We start from the raw sequence: 23,088 nt of genomic DNA on the forward strand, positions 1-23,088 counted from the left end.
AATAGGTAATCTCAGACTTTGGTATTTTGATGAGATCTTCCTACACTATGGATATCTTTCCAGGTAAAGTGTTTCCATCTTAAACCTGGCACATGTTAATTCACTTCTCTAAACCTGGGTTTCTCTCTTTGTAAAATAGAAATAATTATAATACCTCCTACATAAGGGAGTTGTGAAGTTTCACTGAGATTACTCATGTCAAGGGCTTTACTCTGTGTCTTTTTTTTTTTTTTTAAACTTTATTTTGAGAGAGAGAGAGAACATGAGCAAGGGGGAAGGGCAGAGGAAGAAGGAGAAGCAGGCTTGCTGCTGTGCAGGGAGCCCAGTGGATGCAGGGCTCAATCCCAGGACCACGGGATCATGCCCAGAGCTAAAGGCAGTGCTTAACCAACTGAGCCACCCAGGCATCCCTTTATTCTGTGTCTTGAGCAGACTTAGTGCTCATTAAATGTTGATTGACCATCATTGTCAGTGATAGTTACTTGTTTGCAATTGGCCTTTCACATGTTTGAGCTTTCTAAGGTTAAAGTCAAGGCATTTTGAATTGTTCTGCTTTCTCATGTCTGAAGGATGATGTCAAGATTGTTCAAAAATAGGAAGAGGAACACACTAGGCACTAGCAAAGCACTTGTCAGTATAAGCAATGGCAGGTGTCTATCTGGCTGATCTTACCCCCTCAGTGCAAAACCACGTGCATAGGTGTACACATCTGAATGTTCATACTTTTTACAGAGAACTTACAGAGCCACAGATGGAGAGTGTTTCCTTTTTGTACTGATGACCACAGTCTTTCTAAAAGAAAGGTTTGAAGTCATTATTTTTTAAGAGTGAAAGCTGGCTTGCCATGCCTCTCAGTGAAGAGATACTGGAGTGTTCTAAAGAACCTTTCAGGGATGCCTGGGTGGCTCAGTTGGTTAAGCAGCTGCCTTCAGCTCAGGTCATGATCCCAGTGTTCTGGGATCAAGTCCCACGCAGGGCTCCTTGCTCGGCAGGGAGCCTGCTTTTCCCTCTGCCTTCCACTCTGCTTGCCTGTGTTCGTGCTCTTTCTCCCTCTCTCTAACAAATAAATAAATTAAAAAAAAAAATCTAAAAAAAAAAAAAAAAAGAACCTTTCAGCATGACACAATCCTGAACCATAAGTTATCTTTGTCACTTTCAAGTGCATAGATTCTTCTTGAAGGCAGCATTATACAGGTTTTATGGCTCAATTTTTTCATGCATAAAATGGAGATGAAAATAGCATCTAACCCAAAAAGTTGTTGGGAAGACTAACTGTTAGAATCTATGTGATGTGCTCAGCTCAGTGCCAGTCACAGGGTAAGGCCTCAAAAAATTTGTTTGTATCTCTGCCTGTGACTATGGTTATAAAAAACAAGTTGAAAAGTTAAAGTTCTTTCCAGTGTGTTTCTGAGTAACCCTGAGACTACTATGATGTTCCATACATAGAACGAATGGAAAATTCCAATCTTAGAAACTATATGGGGAAACAAAGTTCAAAATTGAGGCTGAACCCTGGACTTAAAACACACACTTTACAGCCCAGATATGGGAGCTGAAGGAAGTCCTACCTCTCTCTACCATCTTTAATATTTTTACTTAAAATTCCTTTTCTAGGACAAAATGGGAAGTAAAGGAAAAAGGAAAGCTCTTGTTATCTTCTGTGCCTTGTTTATTTTTGAAAATCCAGCTTTATGTTCACAGATACAAAGATGATTATGAAATTGTCATCAGGGAGCACTATGATAGGCTTCCAAATAACTCAGGGATGGATTCACAAATCATCAACAGCTTATTATATCTAAGAAAAGAGTCATCAACACATTTTGCTGCCATCTTCCTTCAACAACAACAAAGAATGAGACTCCAGAGAAAATTCTAAATGTGCTATTATCTACTGTTCATTGTTTTTCTGATGAAAGTCTCAAGTTAAAAAAAATATAATTTCTCTAAAATATGAACTAAAATTCTTGTTTCAAATGAGCACACATCATTGTGCTTTATACCTTGTATTTTGTTTAGCACTTTCTACTTTTCAAAGGATTGTTGTATATGTTATCTCATTTTGTCATCATAACTTGATACAGGAGACTAGGACAGGTGACATTTTTTTCTCTTTTATACCCATCCAAGCTCACGCAAGGTTTTCAAGCTCATCAGGGGTGGACAGACCTGAAGCCCAGCCCTCTCTGCTTGGCAAGGTGACTTTTTATCTTGGGTGGCTTTGTAAACTCCAATGGGGTGTCTCCTATATCGGATACTTGATGAGCTTTCTTCACATTTATGTGAAGTTGTGTAATGAGTTACCACTTTAAGGAGTTCTCGGTGGACCACGCGCACGCACACCCTCTGGACAACTTCCATGTCCTGGAATCTTCACCTCTGTGTCTATGGGATTTGCCAGAACCGTGGAAGGCCTCTCTGCCCCATGCAAGAGGCAGGCTAGAAGGGCCAGGAAATTAACACTCCCTGAACAGCCTCTGCTTCCCTGGCTTATGTCCTTGTCCCCCTATGCCTCTTTCTCAGTCAACTCCCAAATAAATAGTTGTACTGGAGTCCTTGACTCAAGATCTACTCAAGACTAGACACTGCCTATCTAGTCTTTTCCCATCAGCTGCGCCAACATTTATTTTTACACACCTGTCAGGAGTCCAGGTATAAATACCCCAACTCCCTCACTTCTTGGGTGGGATAACTCTTTGACATTAGTTTTGTACTGTCTTCCAGAGTTCCTCCTTCCCTCTATGGGATTGGGTTCCAGCTATTCCAGTGGTAATCTGTGTAATCACACATTGCTTACTAGATGTCTTTTCTTCCCTTTCTCTCTTCCTCACCCCACTACTGATGCTTCCTGGAATCACCTCCCAAATAAACCACTTGTTCTCAGATCCTTGGCTCAAAGTCTACACTTTCCCCACCAACTGTGAAACTTGCAATATCACACCAATCTCAACCCTTCTGAGCAGATGAATGTCAAGGCTCAACACTCTTTTTTTTTAAGGCTCAACACTCTTTTTTTTTTTTTTTAAATTTCATTATCTTTTTTTTTTCCAATTTAATTGTTTTCAGAAAAACATTATTCATTATTTTTTCACCACACCCAGTGCTCCATGCAAGCCGTGCCCTCTATAATACCCACCACCTGGTACCCCAACCTCCCACCCCCCCGCCACTTCAAACCCCTCAGACTGTTTTTCAGAGTCAACACTCTTAAGCCAATACAATGGCCCTCCCTCTTTAGCTACTTACCCACATTCTAATCAGCCTACTATTTGTTATTTCAGCCATATCACAAGTTTTCATTGGATTTGAAAAGTTTAAACCTGCACCTTCAATTTGCATTTTACTTCCATTTTTCAGCCACTCATTGTGCATATATAACCTTTTGCACACACTCACAAACTTTACTTTTTATCTACTAAACCTTGGGACTAAATTGGGACCAACAGAAACAAAGTCTGAGGAGGCAGATTTTGTTCCAATATAAAGAAACTCTAGTAAAAGTTTATTTACTTATTTTTTTGTGTGTAGTGAAAAGCCTAGATTAGAAGTGGCAGTTCCTCCCAATTTTGGAAGAATTCGTTAAGAAAGAGTCATAGATGCTTAGGAAAGATTTTCTTGTTCTGTGGGAGATTGTACTAAATGATATTTAAGATCCCCTAAGATGCTATGACTCTGTGAAAACTCAGTAAACATACATTAGGATATTGCATATTCCTGGTAGTTTATGTGTATTTTCTTCCAATAACAATAAAATGGCTCAAAACGGTATATTTTTCCAGTTGGCCCCACTGCTGGCCCTGCCCAATGTTTGAAAAATCACACTGTGTCTTTTATCTGCTGCATCATCAGAGTAAAGACTTTGGAATCAGAATCGAGCTGGCAAATTTCTTGGTAGTGCATAAGGCAAAATAGGGCACAGCCTGCATTTCTGCAGCTGTACTGGCATCACCACATTTACTGGTTAAAAAAAAAAAAGCCAAGAGCAACTTTTGTTTGTCATGCAGGCTGGAGTGACCCGGGGAACAGAAGTCTCGGGCTCAGATCTGTGAATGTCATTCTGTACGCAGGGCCCACTGTGCAGAATCTCTGTGGTACTGATGTGCCCTTGATAGGGAGAAACTTGGTTCTATATAACAGAGTTGTGGGCTTTCAAAAGAAGAATCAGTGTAGCTCTCTGTAACCAAACGACTCAGAAAAAGTGTTGCTTACTGTATATTTAAAAGGCCTTTCAAATGTGATTTTCTTAATGTATCCATATAAAACATAGCAATGCTACCCTTTAAATTTTAAAATTAAAATTAATTTAAATTTAAATTTAAAAAAATTACTTTTCGACAGGACATGTTTCTTTATGTCTTATTTAAATTTCTTTGGACTTCCGTTTTCTTCTTACCTCCAATTCTCTCTGTAAGGAGGAAGAAACATCTGAAACCAGTTTCCAGTGCCAGAGTTAAAAAACAATAGCTAAATCAAATCTTATTGTGTCTCAAATTGCCTTTTAGCTTTTCTTCCTAAGGTCCCATTTTATATGCCTGGGTTGTCTTCTGTTTCACTTTATTTATTTATTAACATGGGTACCAAATATGGATGAAACACTTGTGTTTAGAGCATAGCAGTATTTCGCCAAAATACTTGCATTGTATCTCTCAGAACACTATTTTAACACCCAGTACATTCTGTAGTTATTAAGTGACTCACTTAATTCACTGGGGCTGCCCTAACAAAATACCAGCTTAAAGAATAGAAATTAATTTTCTCACAGTTCTGGAGGCTTAAAGTCCAAGATCAAGGTGTAGGCGAGACCAGTTTCTCTTGAGGCCTCTCCTCTTGGCTTGTCGATGCTGTGTCTTTTCCCCGTGTCTCTCACATGATCTTCTCTTTTTCCCTGTTTGTATCCCAGTAATATTGGAGGAGGCCCACTCATATGACCTCATTTTACTTGAATTATCTTTTTAAAGACATTATCTCCTGGGGTGCCTGGGTGGCTCAGTGGGTTAAGCCTCAGCGTTCCGCATAGGTCATGATCTCAGGGTCCTGGGATCGAGTCTCGCATTGGACTCTCTGCTCATTGGGGAGCCTGCTCTCTGCCTGCCTCTCTGCCTACTTGTGATCTCTGTCAAATAAATAAATGAAATCTTGAGAAGACACTATCTCCAAATATAGTCACTTTTTGAGGTGCTGGGGGTGAGGACTTCAATATATGAATTTTGTGGGGACACGATTCAGCTGTAACACTTAAGGTCGTGTGTTAACTGTATCCTGGAGCCCTGCGGACAAGACTACAAGGTCATGGTAGTTATGCAGATAGTGGCAAGAAAGTCCTCTCTACGTGATGCTCATACAAAGCCTGAGACACCAACTCATATTTATCACACTCTGAATTTTGTCTTTTTGTAGCCACTAAATTTGTTTTTGGTATATGAAGGTAACAAAATTGCATTCTTTCAAAGCTTTAGCCACTCTTGCCAACTTTGCTTTTCTAGAATTAACTGTGTGAGTTCTGATGCTTTGCTAGAAATTGTTGATAAAACAATTATATAATACCAGACCTATGCCCAGCTTGTGTGATTATCTCCAGGGTTGACAGCATGAACTCTTACAGGGGTTTTTAAGGTGGAGCCTTTGGACTGGTAACCTACCAGGAAGATGATGCAGACTTGAAACCCAGTTTTGTTGTCAGGGACACTGTCTCAAAAGTCTTGGTGAGCCTTTTAATATCAGTTGATCCTTCAACAACATGGTGGTTAGAATCTCTGTGTGCCCTCTCCGCACCCCAATCCCCCAACCCCCGGGAAAGCTTTTGACTCTCCAGAAACTTAGCTACTAATAGACTACTGTTGAGCAGAAGTCTTCCAGATAACATAAATAGTCAATTAATACATATTTTGCATGTTGTGTATATTATCTACTATATTCGTACAGTGACGTAAGCTAGAGAAAAGAAAGTATTATTAAAATTGTAAGGAAGAGACAATATATTTACAGCACTGTACCGTATTTATATACATATTAAAAAAATCTGTGTGTACCTGGACCCACACAGTTCACACCCCTGTTCAAGGATAAGCTGTATTTAACAAAGTCTCTTGCTGATTTTTCCATCTTAATTCAAGTACTGATTTCTGCGTCCTTTCGAATGCTTTTGAAAAGAGCAGCAACAAATGATGGCACCCAGGTAAGAATGTTATTTTGCAGAGAGCAAGGTGACTGGGGACCATATTCATATTCTACTGTTCAACACTAGGAAGGACTTGTGTTATGACTGGCGTGCTTGCTACCAGTCATTTCACCATGGTGGAAATACAAACACATTTTTATAGAGGGCCCCGAGGTCTTTGAAAGAAAAGTGTCTTTATTTATGTTCGTTATGATCATTATGTGCTGAGATTATTTTCTCAGTAGGTGATGTCTGTTTTGCCCATATTTATGATGCAGGGGAGAAGGCATTTAATGAATTTCGAGAGTGTATTTGCCCGTAAAACACATCTCTCTTAGTATATTCACATGTAAATAGCCCTTTCATTTGTTCTCTTTGGTGACCTTTCTTCTTTGGGGGGTAGATCACAGTTTGTTGTTGTTTGCCATTTCCAAATGGGAGGATGAATGATAATAATGAAAGATTATGCAAAAAATCCACGTTTAAAATAATGTTGATATGCCACTTGTGTTGCAGGATAATTATAGTAATTTGGCTATTACTCTATATGGAGTCAGGAGTTAGTTGCTAGAAAACACGGTGATAGGGGTGATTCAGGGGGATTTTCATCCCAACAGGCTGTTTGATCCTGCTGACTTTTCTCTTGAAAATCAATTGCTTGTGGTGAATACTCTGAATTCCCCCTTGATTAAATCGGCTGCCGGTGGGCTGCACCCATTTGTACCGGGGTCAGTGTGAGCTCTGTGTCTGTTTACACAGGGTTTTTGACAACTCTTAAAGTATCATGGACCAAATTTAATCTAAGCAAAGCAGCTAAGGAAGCAATTACTAAAAATCACAGTCTTTGCAGATGACAACAAACAAAGGAAAATGTACTAATTCTAAGCCCAACATGAAGCCAGTTATTTTGCTACTGGGTTGCAAGCCCTTTCTCCACTGCGTGTGGCTCTGGCTTTTGGGGTTTTCAGTCTGCAAGGAATGCATAACTAGCTCAGTGGAAGACCTGGGACAGTCACCTTGGAAGCTGACTCTGACTTGAGGTTTGTTTTTGACAACGTTCTCTTCCCCGCTCCAAGTTATGAATATATTCAGATTTTCTATTTTTTTTTTTTTGAATCAGCTTTAGGAGATTAGATTTTTCTAGGAAAGCATCACTTCATATAAGAAGATTTAAAAATTATTAGAGTAAGTTATGTGTGTGTGTGTTTATCTCTAGTGTGTATGTACATGTGATGTAGGAAAGACCTTAGGGTTTGAAGCCGACGGCCAAGAAAGAAAGCTTGAGACATCTTTGATGCAAAAAGGTAATTTAATTAAAGCAGGAGGACAGGACCTGTGAGTAGAAAGAGCTGCAATGGGGTCATGAGGGGTGGTGGTTATATACCTACAAGTTGGGAGGGGGTTTAGAGATAGTGAAAGTCCCTAAGGAATTTTGGAAAACAAGCTCTTAGGACCTTGAGGGGATTTAGCTATTGTTGGGAGAAGGTCATTTATTACTGTCTAATAAAACCTTGATCATGAGACCTTAACCATTAAGACCTTAATCATGAGATGTATATTGGTGGGCCATATGCTTGGGGGATGATTGCCAACATGTATCTGGTGGGGGGGGTTAGAGATAAACGAAATTTCTAAAGGAACTTTTATATGCTAAAGTAGGCTTACAGGATCCTGGGGGAAGAGGGGCTCAGGCTAAGATTGCCTTTGCCCTTAGCAAAGCATTAACACCAAGGCAGTTGAGTTGCTGGAGGAATGTCCCTCTGCCTGTTTCAAGGACTTGTCAGTGGGCTCTAAGTAGTAAAGAAATTTAATAATTTTTTCTTCTGCCTTTGTTTCCCACATTGCAGACATATATATATGTATGTTTGCCAGACATACATATGTATACATGCATACTATTAAAAATTATTAAATAAAAGTTTATTTAACACTTCATGAAGTGGATCATATTTTTTTTGAGAACTATAAAATGGGGCAGTAGCTTTTACAGAATAAAGAATAAAGAACAAGGAAGAAGAAAAACAAAATATATCTGATGGCCTGGGATGGATCACATAGCCTTGTTTGGGGTAAGAAAACCAAGAGTTGCTTTGGCTTTTGGGGATTGACTGACTGGATATACTTCCTTTTTGGTGAAGTGGAACACTTTAGGGACAAGAAGATTATATAAGTTTCAGTTTGCTGATGGGGCACCCCAGGTAGGAGTGTAAATATATGTGTGTGTGTGTGTGTGTGTGTGTGTATACATACACACACAATATTTTATATTATATATAATTATTATAATTTTTAAGTTATAAATAACTTTATATTTACTTGGTTTTCAGTTTCTATTTATATATGTCTAACTCCATGTGGAAAAAGACTTCTGATTTCAATCTTGAAATAGTTTAGAAAAAAGAGAAACATAAACAAATCACAAAGCAAACTATGAAAAAAAATTTATCATAGGCATGAGACAATATTCAGCTTTCCTAAAACTGAAATGAACATAAAAACCAGAGATCTTTTTCTCCCACTTTTTTGCATACTAAGTTATAAGTATGTATTATAATTAAGATACTTCCTCTGGGGCAAGGAGCTTATAAACTAGCACTTCAGATTTCTGAGAGATAGAAAGGTTTGCTGATAGAATACTCTGGAATACAGGGTAGAAATGGTTTCTTGCGGCACCTGGGTCGCTCAGTGGGTTAAGCCTCTGCCTTCGGCTCAGGTCATGATCTCAGGGTCCTGGGATCGAGTCCCACAGGGACTCAATGGGGAGCCTCAGTGGGGAGCCTGCTTCCTCCTCTCTCTCTGCCTGCTTTTCTGCCTACTTGTGATCTCTCTCCATCTCTCTCTCTCTCAAATAAATAAATAAAATCTTAAAAAAAAAAAAAAAAAAGAAATGGTTTCTGTTCTTTGACTTCAGCTATAGCAAGTCTGAGGAAAGATTCCCCAGTCTGTAAAGAGATACACATTCTGATTAAGCTAAATACATATTTAGCTTAATCAGAATACTAAAAATGGATAAACAAATATCCAAATAAATAAGCAAATAAGTTTGTAAAACCCCAAATCTCCCACAGGAGAGGGATGGCTAAACTTGTGGGTAGCCACAGGAAGGCTGTACAGTAGCCTTTTAAAAGGTTACAAAGAGTGAAGGGAAATGATATAATCTCATGTGAAAAAAATCAATGCAAAACGAATTGAAATCTGAATAAAACTGCCTAAGAAACACATGCTATGAAGAGCCCTGGGAGAGAATGAATTAAAATGACAAAATTAACTGAGTCACAGAAATAAGACAAGGGCAATGCTTTTATTTCCTCCATTTTTTAAAATGTGAAAACAATCTTAAATTTACATAAAAGTTGCCCATACTTTTTTCTTCTAAACCATCTGAAAATAAGATGCTGACATCCTGCTTAGTCATTTGTGAATACTTCAGTGTGTGTTTCCTACAGAGGGACAGTCTCCTTTACAGCCCCAAACATCCATCAAGATCAAAGAATTAACTTGAGCATGTTACTCCCAACTAATCCACAGTCCACAAACCTTATTCAAGTTCCCACATTTGTCCCAGTAATGTCATCCTTCTTGGCAGAAAGATCCAGTCCAGAATGACAAACTACACTGAAGTTATCTGTTGTCTTTCATTTTGGAACTGTTCCTCTGAGTTGCTTCTAATATGATGCCCTAAATATTTTTGAAGATGAATAGGCCCCTTCTTCTGTAGATTGTACTTGAATCTGTGTGTGTCTGCTGTCCCGATGAGATTCAAGTTGTGCACACCTGGGAAGACTATCACAGAAGCAACTGGGTTCTCACTGCGCCATATCTGGTATTACAGACTTTTGGTCTATCCCATTACTAATGGTGTGTGGTCACTTTGATTACTTGATTGAAGTGGCTCTTGTAGGTGAAGAATTAAGATTGTTTTAGCTTTTCCTAGCTGGTACAGAGACCTATAATAATTTTGCCATTCCTGATCTCTATATTGATTCTGCCCTAATTCACATTTGGAATTAGCAGGTTTGCTGATGCTATTTTAGCCCTCTTATGGAATTTCAGCTTTGCTCTGCCCAGCATCCCAGCACAGGCACTTGCTGCTGCCGCAGATGTCTCCTGGGGTAGGTAATGATCTTGGTGTCCCAGTGAGTCAGTCCCTGTGTGAAGCATCTGTGTCTAGCCTCCAATACTGGCTGCTGTGTGGTCCATTGCAGGGAAATTGTTCTTGACTCTGCTTGTAGCCAAAATAGGCTTCACCCTAGTGGGCACTACTGTCACCTCTAACTAGGGACAGTGAGGACATTGATAAATTTCTAGGAGCATCATATAATCCCAGAAATATTTACGTTAATAACATTTACCTACACAAATATAACCTAAGGAAAGTTAGACATCTCTTCTTATTTAACAGCACCTTTTATTATTATGCTATTCAATGTATCTAATTAATTTTTGATATCTCTCACTTTGCAAGGAAAAGAACAAGTCACTTGAGATTTTTCAGGAACCCTCTGGGAAGTCAGTTAAGGATCAAGATTTTACTTAGGATTCGATTTTGGGAAGGCATAATGCCAAAAGTTGTCAAATATCTTAAAAGGTTTGAACTCCTGATGTTATAGGATCACAGGTTGCTGTGAAAAAATACTGAATTACTGGGATACCATGGGTCAGTTGGTTAAGTGTCGGCATCGTGCTCAAGTCCTGATCCCATGGTCCTGGGAGTGAGCCCTAAGTCAGACTCCCTCCTCAGTGGGAAATCTGTTTCTCCCTCTCCCTGCAACCTCTGGTGTGTGCTCTCTCTCAAATAAATAAGATCTTTAAAAAAATACTTAATTACCTATTTAAGCAAAGTAACTACAAATAATTCAGAAGTAACTACAGGAGGTAACATAGTTATAACAAACAAACAAACTTGCCTTAAGACATTTTAAAACCAGTTTATCCGTGGGGCACCTGGCTGGCTCAGTCTGTGGAGGGTGAATCTCTTGATCTTGGGGTTGTGAGTTTGAGTCCCATGTTGGGTGTAGGGATTATCCAAAAAAATAAAATCTTTTAAAAAATTTTAAAAACCCAGTTTATCTGATTTCTCACATAAACTTGCAAGTCACCTCAAGAATAATAGTTTTAAAGATTTTTAAAAACAATTTATTTGACAGAGAGAAAAAACACAAGCTGGGGGAGTGGCAGGCAGAGGCAGAGGGAGAGGGGGAAGCGTGCTCCTCACTGAGCAGGGAGCCTAATGTGGTACAGGGCTCCATTCCAGGACCCTGGGATCATGACCTAAGCCTAAGGCAGATACTTAGCTGGTTGAGCCACCCAGGCACCCCCAAAATAATAATATGACATCTTGAATGAGATTGCTTTGAACCTATAGATCGGTGTGTGTGTGTGGGGGGGGATTTGACATCTTTACAATGTAGTAAGATAACTAATCTATGAACATAGTATATTCTTCAATTTATTTCTATCCTCTTTTCACAAGGTTTTATAGTTTCTACAGCATATGCTTTTCACATCTGTTGTTAGATTCATTCCTAGGTATTTAATATTTTCACACTTTTGGAAATTTTATCTTTAAAATTTTTTGTTTTCAAATTATCTATTGCTATTACGTAGAAATGCAGTTTGTTTTGGATATTGACTTTATATCCAACAATCTTTCCACACTGATTTATTAATTCTGTAAATTTATCTGCAGATTCTTTTGTATTTTTTTTGTATAAGTTTTTAGTTCTTATTTTCCAATGCTTATTCTTTTTATTTCTTTTTCAGGCACTGATTAATAACTTGAATAGAAATGGTGTTAGCAGGCATCCTTTTGTTGTTCTTGATATGAAATGGAAAACTCTGAATATATTACCATTAAGGATGGTTTTGTGAATACTCATTATCAGATTAAGAAAGTTTCTGTATTTATGGTTTGCTAAGAAATTTATCAAGAATGGTTGCTGTTGTTTTTTTAATTGAACTGAATTCTGTAAATACTTTTTTTCTGTATTTCCTGAGTTGATCATATGATTCTTCATTCTGTTAATAAAGTGAATTACATTGATTAATTTTTTATGTTAACTATTAGTAATAGACTTCTTATTCTTTTTACGAAGTGCTGGATTCTTTGCTAATGTTTTATTGAGGATTTTTGCAGCTGTTTCATGAGCGAGAGTGGTCTGTAACTTTCAGTTCATGAGATGTCCTTGCCAGACTTTGAAAATGAGGCTCTTTTGACCTCATAAAACAATTTGAGGAGTATTCTTCCTTCTTCTATTTTTGGGTTTATGCAAGGCTAGAGGTATTTATTCTTTAAATGTTTTATAGGATTTGCCAGGAAAGCTGTCTAAACCTGGTGGGCTTTTGGGGGTAAGGTTTTTTTTTTTTTATTGCAGTTTCAATCTTTTGAATTGTTGTAGAACTTCTTTGTCTGGTTGGTAGTTTGTAATTTTTTATCAGAACTTGTACATTTCTTTTACATTTTCAAATACAGTAGGATAACACTGAAGCCATTCTTCATTTTTTCCCCCTATTACACTTTTACTATTCATAAGCTCTGTAGTGACACTGCCTTTTTCAAAATTGCTGACCTTGATTATGTGTACTCTCCTGTCTCAAACAGTCTTGCTAGTGGTTTGTCAATTTTATTAGTCTTTCCAAAGAACAAATTATTAGCTTGTTTGGTCCTACCTATTTTGTGTTTGTTACTTATTTTATTTCTGCTCTTTTCTTCATTTCTTCCTTTTTATTTTTGGTCTTATTTTGATGTTTCTTTTCCTCTCTCTTACGATGGAGCCTTAACTCATTGAGTTTCAGGGTTTTTTATTTCTTTTCTTTTCTTATGTGAGTGTTTAAATTAAAAACATTCTTCTCTGCTTGGATTTAGCTGCAGCTCACAAGTTATATACTGTATTCATTATCAGTATTTTTGAAATTTCACTTTATTTTACTCTCTGGCCAAGATGTTTAAGAGAATTATTTATTCTCAAACATGTGGGGGATATCTTTTATCTTTCTATTTAATTTTATTGTGGTAAGAACACTTAACACGAGAACTGCCTTCTTAAGTTTTTTAAGTATACCATACAGTTTTGTTAACTACAGGCACAGTATTGTTCATCAGATATCTAACATGTATTTATTTTGTAGAACTGAAACTTTATACCTGTTGGATAGCAGCTCCCCATGATCCCCTTCTCCCAGCTCCTAGCTACCACCAGTCTGCTCTGTGCTTCTATGAGTGACTATTGTAGATACCTCCTCTAAGTACAGTCACATAGTATTTGTCCTTGAGTGACTGCCTTATTTCATTTAGGAAAATGTGTTCTAGGTTTATCCATATTGTTACATACTTACAAGATTTCCTTCTTTTTCAAGGTTGAATAGTATTCTGGTGTGTGTGTGTGTGTGTGTGTGTGTGTATGGCACCTTTTCTTTATCTATCTGAGGTGTTCCAGTTATCTTTTTATTATTGCGTGTTAGCTTAATTGCATTGAAGTTAGAGAACCTAACCTGTGTGATTTTAATCCTTTAAACTTTGTCGAACATACAGTCAAGTTTTGAAAATGTTCCTTGAGTCCATGAAAAGAGTATATATCCTACAGTTGTTAGGTGCAGGGTTTTTCATAAATTAGTCACATGTGATAATGAAGTCCAATATTTTATCCTTATTGACGGCATCACTTATTTGATCAATTAATGAGAGATGTGTTAAAATCTCCTGCTTTGATTGTGGTTGTACTGATTTCTACTCAGAGCCTATCATTTTTCATTATATATTTTGAATCTGTGTTATTAGGCATATAATTTTTAATTCATTATGTCTTCTTTGGACTTTAAAAAAATCAGTTATGAAGTATCTTCTTCACCTTTAGTGATTTTTTTTGCCTTAAAGTCTACTTTTTCTGATTTTAATATGGCCGTACCTACTTTCTTTGATTCATATTTGCATACCTTATCTTTTTCCATTCTTTTATTTTCATTCTTCCTATTTCCTTATATTTTAGGTGTATAACCAGCATAGAGTTTAATCGTTGGTTTTAATCCAGAGGGACAACTGCTGTCTTTTAATTAGAATATTTAATTAGAACATTCATATTTAATGTCCTTATGGGTTTATATCTACCACCTTACTTTATAGATGTCTCCTATGTTTTTATGTTTCATTACTGGCATTATTTATTTGTGTCTTTTCCTTTATTAATCTTACCAGTGTCAATTTAATCAGTATTTTTAAAGAACCAGACTTAGGATTTGGTTGACTTTCTCTATTATCTTTTGAGGTTGCATCAGTAATCCATTACCACAATAGTGCTCCCAGCAAACAGCCACAAAACCACAGTGGCCTGCCACAATAAGCATGTTTTGCTGATAAAGCTGGGTTCAGTTAGGCAGTTCTCCTGATCTTAGCTGGGTCTTCTCACATGTCTTAGGGTCGGTTGCCTTTTGGCTGATTCAGGCTGGCCTTGACTCTGCTCCATGTGCCTCTCATCCTTTTAGTAGGCTAGATTAGGCATGTTCTTATGGTGACCACAAAGGTGCAGGAGACCAAATAGAAACACACATGGCCTCTTGAGGTTTAGGCTTTGGACTAACATATGTTATTTATCTAAAGGAGGTCACATGGCTGAGCCCAGAATCAGAAGGATAGGATACTACATAGCAAAGGGCCTACATCCAGGGAGGGTGAAAAATCAGCATCATCAATTCAACTCTTGTTCACACAAAAAAAGAGATAATGCTGATGATTTTTATCATGGCCTTTCTCCTGTCTAATTGGAGACACAAACTCCAATTTAGCCTGGAGAAGGCTAAAACCTAGAGTCTCATCTCAAGACAGTGATATGGGAATTACCAGAGCACGAAGCTCAAGTTGATCATACTGTATAGCTTGGAGTCTGTACTGCAGTCCAGTGGGGAGGAGTTTCCTTGAAAAACAAGAAAAAAGCCCTTTATCCTCCTTTAATGCAGCCTGCCTAGTGTTTTCCTTTGTATCATTGTGAACTTTATCATTAGCCTCTTGCTGTTCATTCCGCCATTCAGTAAATACTGAGTACTTCCCATATACCAGATTTTAGGAGTCTAGTCTAGTACTGGTGAGTCTAGTACTGTCTAATGGCAGGATAAATAAGCAAGACAAATTAATTTACAATAAGAGAAGTGTTTTGAAGGCTAGAAAATTGTGGTGGGACCGCAGCAGAATTATATGTAAGTCATCTTGAGAGCATCAGCTTAGAATTCACAGGAAAAAAAGCTTTTGAGTCAAAACTTCAAAAACAAATTGGGTCTTTCTAGGTGAATAAGCAGAAAGATTTTCCTAACAGAGGGAACAAAATGTGCAAAATAAGGAGGTATTAGAAGCCATGGCTTATTAAGGGAAAGTACAAGTTCAGGGTTGCTAGAGCATGAAGTGAGGGATTGACAAGAGATGAAGCAGGACAGGAGATTGAGGTGATATAATCAAGATTTCGTGCCTTGCAAAATAGTTTAGATTAATCTAGTCACAACATAATGGATGGTGTTCTATTGGGAATCTTTAATTAGAAAGGGAGGCATGATCAACTTTCCAATGGCCACTACAGTGTCCAGGAAAGAGGTGAGGAGGGACCAAATCAAAAAAAGAGATTATGGAGGAATTTGAGAGATATTTTGGAGAATTAATGGAATTTCATGTTTTACTGCATATGGAGAAAAGAAGGTTTATGGAAAAGGAAAAATCAAGGATGACTTCAAAAATGAAGTGGATAGTAGAACCATTTTGCAAAGTGGGAATAATAAGAGTGAATGAATTATATGGGGAGATGCTATGTATTTGGATGAGTTGAGTTTTATCTTCCTAATAAGCATTTGAATGGATACACAGCACTCCTTCAGGGACAGGTGCCTTTTGAGGTAGAGTGAAACATTACCTCTCAAAAGATGTCCACATTCTAATCTCTGGAACCTATAAATATTACCTTAGTTTGAAAAAAGGGTATTTGTAGGTGTGATAAAGGATGTCTAGATGAGATTATCCTGGGTTGTCAAAGGGACCCATCAAAATGGATGAATGCCATCAAAAGTGTCCTTATGAGAGAGAGACAGAGGAAGGTAACACAGATAGGAGGAGGCTGTGACCACTGAGAGGTTGGAGTGATGGCCATCTGGCAAGGACTGCTGGCAGTCACCATAAGCTGGAAGAGAGAGAAACAGCCACTCTCCCAGAGCTTCTAGAAGTAGTGTGTCCCTGCCAACACCTTGATTTCTACTCAGGGTTACTGATTTTGGACTCTGGCTTCCTGAACCATGAGAGAATACACTTCTATCATTAAGCCACCAAGTGAGTGGTAATTTGTGACAGCAGCCCCAGCAAAGTAACACAATTGCAAAGACCACAGGGCCAGAGAAAAACCAAGGAAGGAAAGCATACCAGGAAATAAGGATGTCTTTACTCTTCAGCAGAACTCCTAGTAAGAGTTGTCTGCTCATTATTTCCATTCTCTTTTATTGTCTCAAGGCTACTTCTTAGCCTTCAGGTCTCAAACTAAATGTTTGGAAAGACTTCGACCACTCAATCTAAAGCAGATCCTAGGATACTTTCTTTTCTATTCTTTTCTCTTTTTTAAAAGATTTTTATTTATTTATTTGACAGAGATCACAAGTAGGCAGAGAGGCAGGCAGAGAGAGGGGGGGGGAAGCAGTCTCCCCACTGAGCAGGGAGCCTGATGCAAGGCTCAGTCCCAGGACCCGGAGATCCTGACCTGAGCCAAAGGCAGAGGCTTAACCCACTGAACCACACAGGTGCCCCAGATCCTGGGATATTTTCTATATGCCATCTATCATAACTTAGTATTTTCTTGTTCATTTACTCACTTGCTTTGGTTGTGCAAGATCGTCTTGTTCATTGCTGAAATCCCTAGAATGTTAATGTCTAACAGATGGTAGGTGTGAAATATAAATTTTTAAATGAATGAATGAATAAACGAGCACTCACTGTGCTTTGTTCATATGTCTGCTTTAGCACCTTTCACACTGTGAGATAGGTGTGTGTGTGTGTGTGTGTGTGTGTGTGTATGTACTCTGATCACTTGTGAGCATAGAATAAGAGGGGCTACATCTTATTCATTATTTACTTTTGAGTATCTCAGAGTGCTTGCTGCTCTTTGTTCTCCATTGAAGTTTAGTTGAATGAATGATTTAACTTGCACCTCTAGTCTTTCCCCTTCTTAAAATTGCATGACTTAAATTCATTCGGCAGGCTTTTTTGAAATCATCCATGATATGCTAGTAATAAACAAGAATGGCTATTTTGTAGTATTTTGGAGATAGACATTTTCACTTTTATAATTGGACATTTAAAAAATCTTGATTGCATTAGTAATGCATGTAACTGTCCTCCTTTAAAAAATTAAAATAAGGTCATTAGAGTTGCGTTCCCACTGAACCACGTCTAACCCTGATTCTTCCTCTCCTCCCCAGAAAGAGCCATTGTAATAACTTTATTATGTGTCTACCCAGACCAGTTGTTTATACTTTTATGTGAAGTCCATGTATTCATGTATTCATAGATCCATTTTGTGGTAGTGGTTTTTGTTGTTGTTGTTGTTGTTGTTAATATAATGGTGTCTTTGGAAATATGTGATGTTTTGAAATTTTCTTCTTAACTCTTTGCGATTTAGTAACGTGGGCACGCTGAGATCTAGGAAACTCCTTTTACCTTCTGGGCAATATTCCATCATGTGGAATGTGTCACACTTGTCCTTAGATGGACATGAATGTTCTTTCTGTTATTTTGATATTGTAAAAACTGCTGCAGTAAACATCCCAGTGCATGTCTCGTTGGACCCCTTGCAAGGTTTCCCCAGGCTCTGTTCCTGGAGTTGTTCTTGCTAGGCTTGGAAATACTCACACGTCACCATGGTTGTGGACAAACCAGTGATCTTCCTCCAGACCTTTTCACAGCTCTCTCATACTCAGTGTCAGCATTTTAAGCTTCTGCCAGTGTGATAGGTATGAAAGGAGATACCGTTTTAATTTTATTTCTCTGAGTATTATTGAGGACGAACACTTTTGTATGTTTATTGGTCGTTTACATTTCCCGGATCTTCATTGCCTTTGCCTAATGGGTTATTTCTCCTTTCTGTAATTAGATTGTTAGTCTATTTTCTGTGTTGCCAATATTTTCTCCATGTATCTAATTTTTTAAAAATTTCTTTTTAGGGCACTTTTGACAGACTTTTTAGGTTTTGATGTGGTTGAATAGGTTTGTTAACTAATTGGAATGACAATAAAAACTTTAAAAAACGTCTGGCACACACACAAGTAAATAAATAAAAATATTCTGCCCTTTTTCAGATGGATTTTTAAGGAAAAATTTCTTCACCCTCAAGATCATAGAGGTAGTATCCTATAAGTTAAGAAAAAAAAAAAAAAACCCTTTAGGCTGTTAACATATTGGCAAGTGGTTTTTGTGTATTATATGAAACAGGGACCCAAATTAATTTTATCCCATATGGTGAACCAGCACTATTTATTTATTTGTATGGTTTATTTTTTCTCCCCCAATGTGAAATGACACCTTTAACATGTATCAATAATTTTATAATTGTCTGGCTTTTTTCTGGATTCCGTTCTGTTTTATTACTTGAATAATCCACCGTTCTAGTAACTATGGCTTTATGTCTTAATATTCATTAGGAAATTTGGCCCACTCTTTGTTCTTATTTCTTATAATATTGTTATTGATTATTTCTTTTTTTGTTGTTATTGATTATTTCTTAAAATGTCTTAAAAACTATTCCTCCATATTTATGCTTTTAGAATCAATTTATTTCATTTTGCAAGAAAAAATCTTGTTGGGAGTTTTGACCTATATTTAAAATAAATGTTAAACCCCACCAGATTGTTTACTATTATTTATTCCTAAAACCATCAAAATGTATTCGTTAGCTTTTCCTGTGTATTGCCGCAATCAGATAGAGCAGGACAGACCCAGGTCTCGTGGGACCTGGAGTAGATACAATCTGAGAGCCCTCTTTAAGAAAACAAATGCAAAATTATGAATGCAATCATAGGTGCTGTGTCTTGGGAGGGGCCTGTACTGGGGGTTGGTGGGGGAGGTACCGAATCTCTAGCATTATTAGCCTCATAGTAAACCCATGCCATGTAAGCAATCTCAAAAACAGAGAAAGTCCTAGCAAATGGTGCCTCTACCCTGACTCGTTCGTAACTTCTAATCTATATAGGTACTGTAAGGAATAAAATAACAATTAAATTTGCAACCTCAGTCATGCTTTCACTTGTGTGTTATATAATACCAGTGCCTTGACTTTTCCCTGGGTTAGCACCTCACATTTGAGGATCTCAGCACGCACTATGAACATTAACTAATTAAACCTCACAAAACCCCAGAGACATGAGAAAGAAAGATACAGCATCACCTCGCCCAGTTCTGAAATGCAGCCGCCTCTGGGGACCAGCGTGGCAGCTGCTTACCAATAAACTGCAATAACCCCACGACCGTTTAGCCAAGACAATTAGCTGTTGCAGTTGGTAATTGTCTCATGAACATTAGACTGTCAGTGACGTCAGCAGGATTATCCATTCATTACCAATGAAATCCATTTCTTAAGGTCTCTTACACATTTTTAGTTAAGTTTGTCCTAATTATAAAAGAAATATATGCACAGGGAAGGTCTAGTGTTTTTCTTTTAGTTGCTTTTTTGGGTAGTTCTTCAAATTTAAGACAAAACAGGAAAATCTATGTTAAAATAATTAAGCAGAACTTAAGAGTAAGGAGTTATTGATAGTTGTGTTTTTTTTTTTTAATTCAAAAAGTTTGCTCTTGAGCAAAAACACATCAGTGATGGCAGGAGACAGAAGAGCACCTGCCTTTCAATGGTATATTGGCTGGGCAGAGAGGTGGGGGAAACGTCTGGGTGCTGGGGGAAACGTCTAGGTATTTATTTGAGTGATCAGTACGTGGGAACAAATATGTGTAGAAGTCCATGCGTTTTTATTGAATACATGTTAGATCAAGAGAGTAAATTAACATTAAAAGCATGTGGCTCTTCTCATCATGAGGACATCAGAAACCCCATATAGCTTTCTGAAAAGTTTTGCAGGAAGCAGGATATATTCAGGAACTAAGACACGATACAGTCCCTCAAGCATGTTTCTTCAGGAGAGGAATTCTAAGTCCTTTGCTCCTCTCACCAGACATTTTCTCCCCTTGCCAAAAGAGCTACCCATGACCCAGGAAAGTGATTCTCTCTCCTTGTACCTCCAGTATTACGGACCTCTTCATCTATACCTGTTCCATGTCCCTGGCCATCCAGGTTTTCTCTTAGAATGTCATTCTGTTTCACTTGGCTCCATCTTTGCCAGAAGCAGGCATAGGGCATGCATAACCTGGGAACTTGGGGTGGAGTCTTTGCCCTGGCTGGCCCAGTGGGAGAAGAAGAAGTCCAAAGGATAGGCCAGCTCTGGCCTCTCCACAGCGTCTGATGTGAACATCAGAGAAAAGAAGACGGAGGGGCAGGCCTATGCTGGCAGCGCACAGGGGCAGCCCCTGGGCAAGAGCATCCTCATGTGGGGGCAGCTGTGGACAGTTTTCACCGCTGAGAACCCTCCAGCGGAGCAGGGGAGCCAGAGGAAGAGGTGGGGGAGAGGAGGGAGAGGGAACAGGGAAGCGAAGAGAGACTGATAAGATAGAAGGGGGGTGGGGGCAGAAAGATGGGAAGAGAAAAAAGAAGGCCCAGAAGGACAAGAATGCGAACTGAGGAAGGAGGAGAAGGAGGAGGGGGAGAAAGAGCTTTGTGGACCAAAGGGGGAAAGTTTCGTTTCTACTGTAATTTTTACTGAAAGTTAAAGATGTGAACACTATCCTGATTATTGCCTTTCCAGAACATAGTAAAACAGTAATGCTCAGCTCCAGTTCCTCTTGCTTAGAAAGTTGAGAAGTAGAAATAGCAGTCACTGTCAGATTGCATGCTAGAATATTTTCAAAAGAAGGAAAAGAAGCCCTTGTGCTAACCGAGCTTCAGTGTCCAGAGAGCACTGACATCGTTAATTGTGATCTTTCCCACCTTTGGCCTTTAAATCATTTCAAAGTCTGTGGCCCAGAAAGTTGCTAATCAGTTGTTTGTAGACTTTAAAGGGGGGCTCCTATGAAAGGCACACTGGCTCAGGAGCTGCAGAGGGTGAGAGCCCCCCTGTGGGCTGGGCCAGGCCCCAGCCCATGACTGGCATCATGTTTCCCCCATAACTCTATAGGGGCGGGTATCAATTTATCTCCATCACATGCTTAAGGGCCCTAACAGGTCAGAATTGGGGTGGGCTCCCCACCCTGTGGTACTGTCCTCTGCTCTGTCGTTCTTCAGATATGCCCCAGGTGAGAAACACACCAGTTTACCATGCTGTCTTCCGTGTCCTGCGGCTCTGCAGATGTTTATCATCTATTTTCTGTCCTTATGCCATTCTCTCTCTCAAAGATGCTGAGCTTGGTACTAGCAACCACAGTTCCCTGAAAATAGTTGAGGAGCCACGGGAACCTGTTTCTCCACAGGCCATGGAAGGCACTCAGGTAACAGAGGTCACTCACCCATGCCTGGGGCCCTGGGGCAGGTGTGGGGGCTGCTTGTGTTGTGGGGGGCTGGCTCATGACCGAGTTCTGATGCCTGCTGTAGACAGGACCTCACTAATCCTCAGACCGGGGAGACAGCAGGCTTGGAGGGTGTTTATAACAGGGAGGGTGCCCTGGGTGCGTGTTTATAACAGACAGATCAGAGCTGCATCGCTGGCTTCAAGAATACGGGTCAGAATGGAGTTTCATCCCTTCTCCTTCCTTCTCATCGTTCCTGATTCCAGGAGGCTGAGGCAGATAAAACTGCTCATTTAAAGCCAGGTAGACCATCCAGACCTACTGAAGAGCCTTACATGCTCCCCACATACTCACACGAGGACCTATTTCCCTATTTTCCTTCCTGCCTGATCGGGCTTGGAAGCTAGCAAGATGCCCTCCACAGCTTCCTGCAGAGCCGCTGGCTCCACTTGTCTCTGCCTGGTCTCAGCAGGAGCCCCACCACCACCTGCACCTTCCTGTTGCCAGGACTCTGCACGTGCTGCTGCTGCCCTCACCTAAAGAAGGGGTAAACCTGTAGCAACAAGGGCCACAGTCAGCCGCGTAATAGATTATGTAGGATTTGGCAGACAAGCCAATAGATCCAGTCCTGTGTTCCAGCTCTGCCAACTTCTAACCGCTGATGGGTTTGCAGTAATATGAATGCCCACATTTACTGGACTCTGGGTGCTCACATGCTCCTGCAGAACCTCAGAGCATGTCTTTTGTGTCCTTAGGAACAAGGCCTCATGTAGGGGGTGGGAAAACAGGCTCATCTCCAGGCTAATGTTGTTGGCCTGGTCCTACATCTGCCTGTGGCCAGAATCCCAAGATGTGTTTCCCTACACACCTCCTTCAGCTTCTGGTCTGCCTGACTTCTCCACCCAGCTGGGTCCAGAACCCCTCCCTGAGCCCAGGATGGGGGGGCAGGTGCTGAGCCATTGCTTCTGGACCTTGGACAAAACAGTGTTCCTTCTTGCCCATAAACTCATGTAAATAAAATCTTGGGAAAAGGAGGATGGAGGGAAGACCTTTATCTCAACACTAGTCCACCTGGCTTGTCCTCCCAGATTTTCACACTGTCTCTATGAAAAAGGTATTCTTAAACCCCAAACGACAAAAGCTTCCAACCTGTAGCTGGTTGGCTATTATATTTCAAGTGCTGATTTAGTCTCTGCATGGAGACTGGGCATGCACAATGGTCAGGCACTCTGCTGTGTCAGAGGGTACTCATGAGACCAAAACACAACCCCAGCCTTCAAGAGGTAGTGACTTGCTATGGGAGAGGAGAGCCTAATTCAGTATGTGGAAAGGAGGATGGGAAGCATCCCAGAGAAGGGGACCTTTTAAAGAA

At 39.4% G+C, this 23,088-nt stretch overlaps 1 protein-coding gene across 1 annotated transcript in view; it reads left to right on the forward strand.

Annotated features, from left to right (window-relative positions):
* The window catches only part of CFAP61 (cilia and flagella associated protein 61), a 298,453-nt gene that overhangs the window by 46,888 nt on the left and 228,477 nt on the right, over nt 1–23,088 (forward strand). Inside the window, exon 8 of the mRNA XM_044263545.1 lies at nt 21,607–21,698. Within this exon, the coding sequence (XP_044119480.1) occupies nt 21,607–21,698 (92 nt within the window). The remainder of the gene's footprint in view (nt 1–21,606; nt 21,699–23,088) is intronic.

Source organism: Neovison vison, chromosome 8 (assembly GCF_020171115.1).
Source record: "Neovison vison isolate M4711 chromosome 8, ASM_NN_V1, whole genome shotgun sequence".
NCBI lineage: Eukaryota > Metazoa > Chordata > Mammalia > Carnivora > Mustelidae > Neogale > Neogale vison.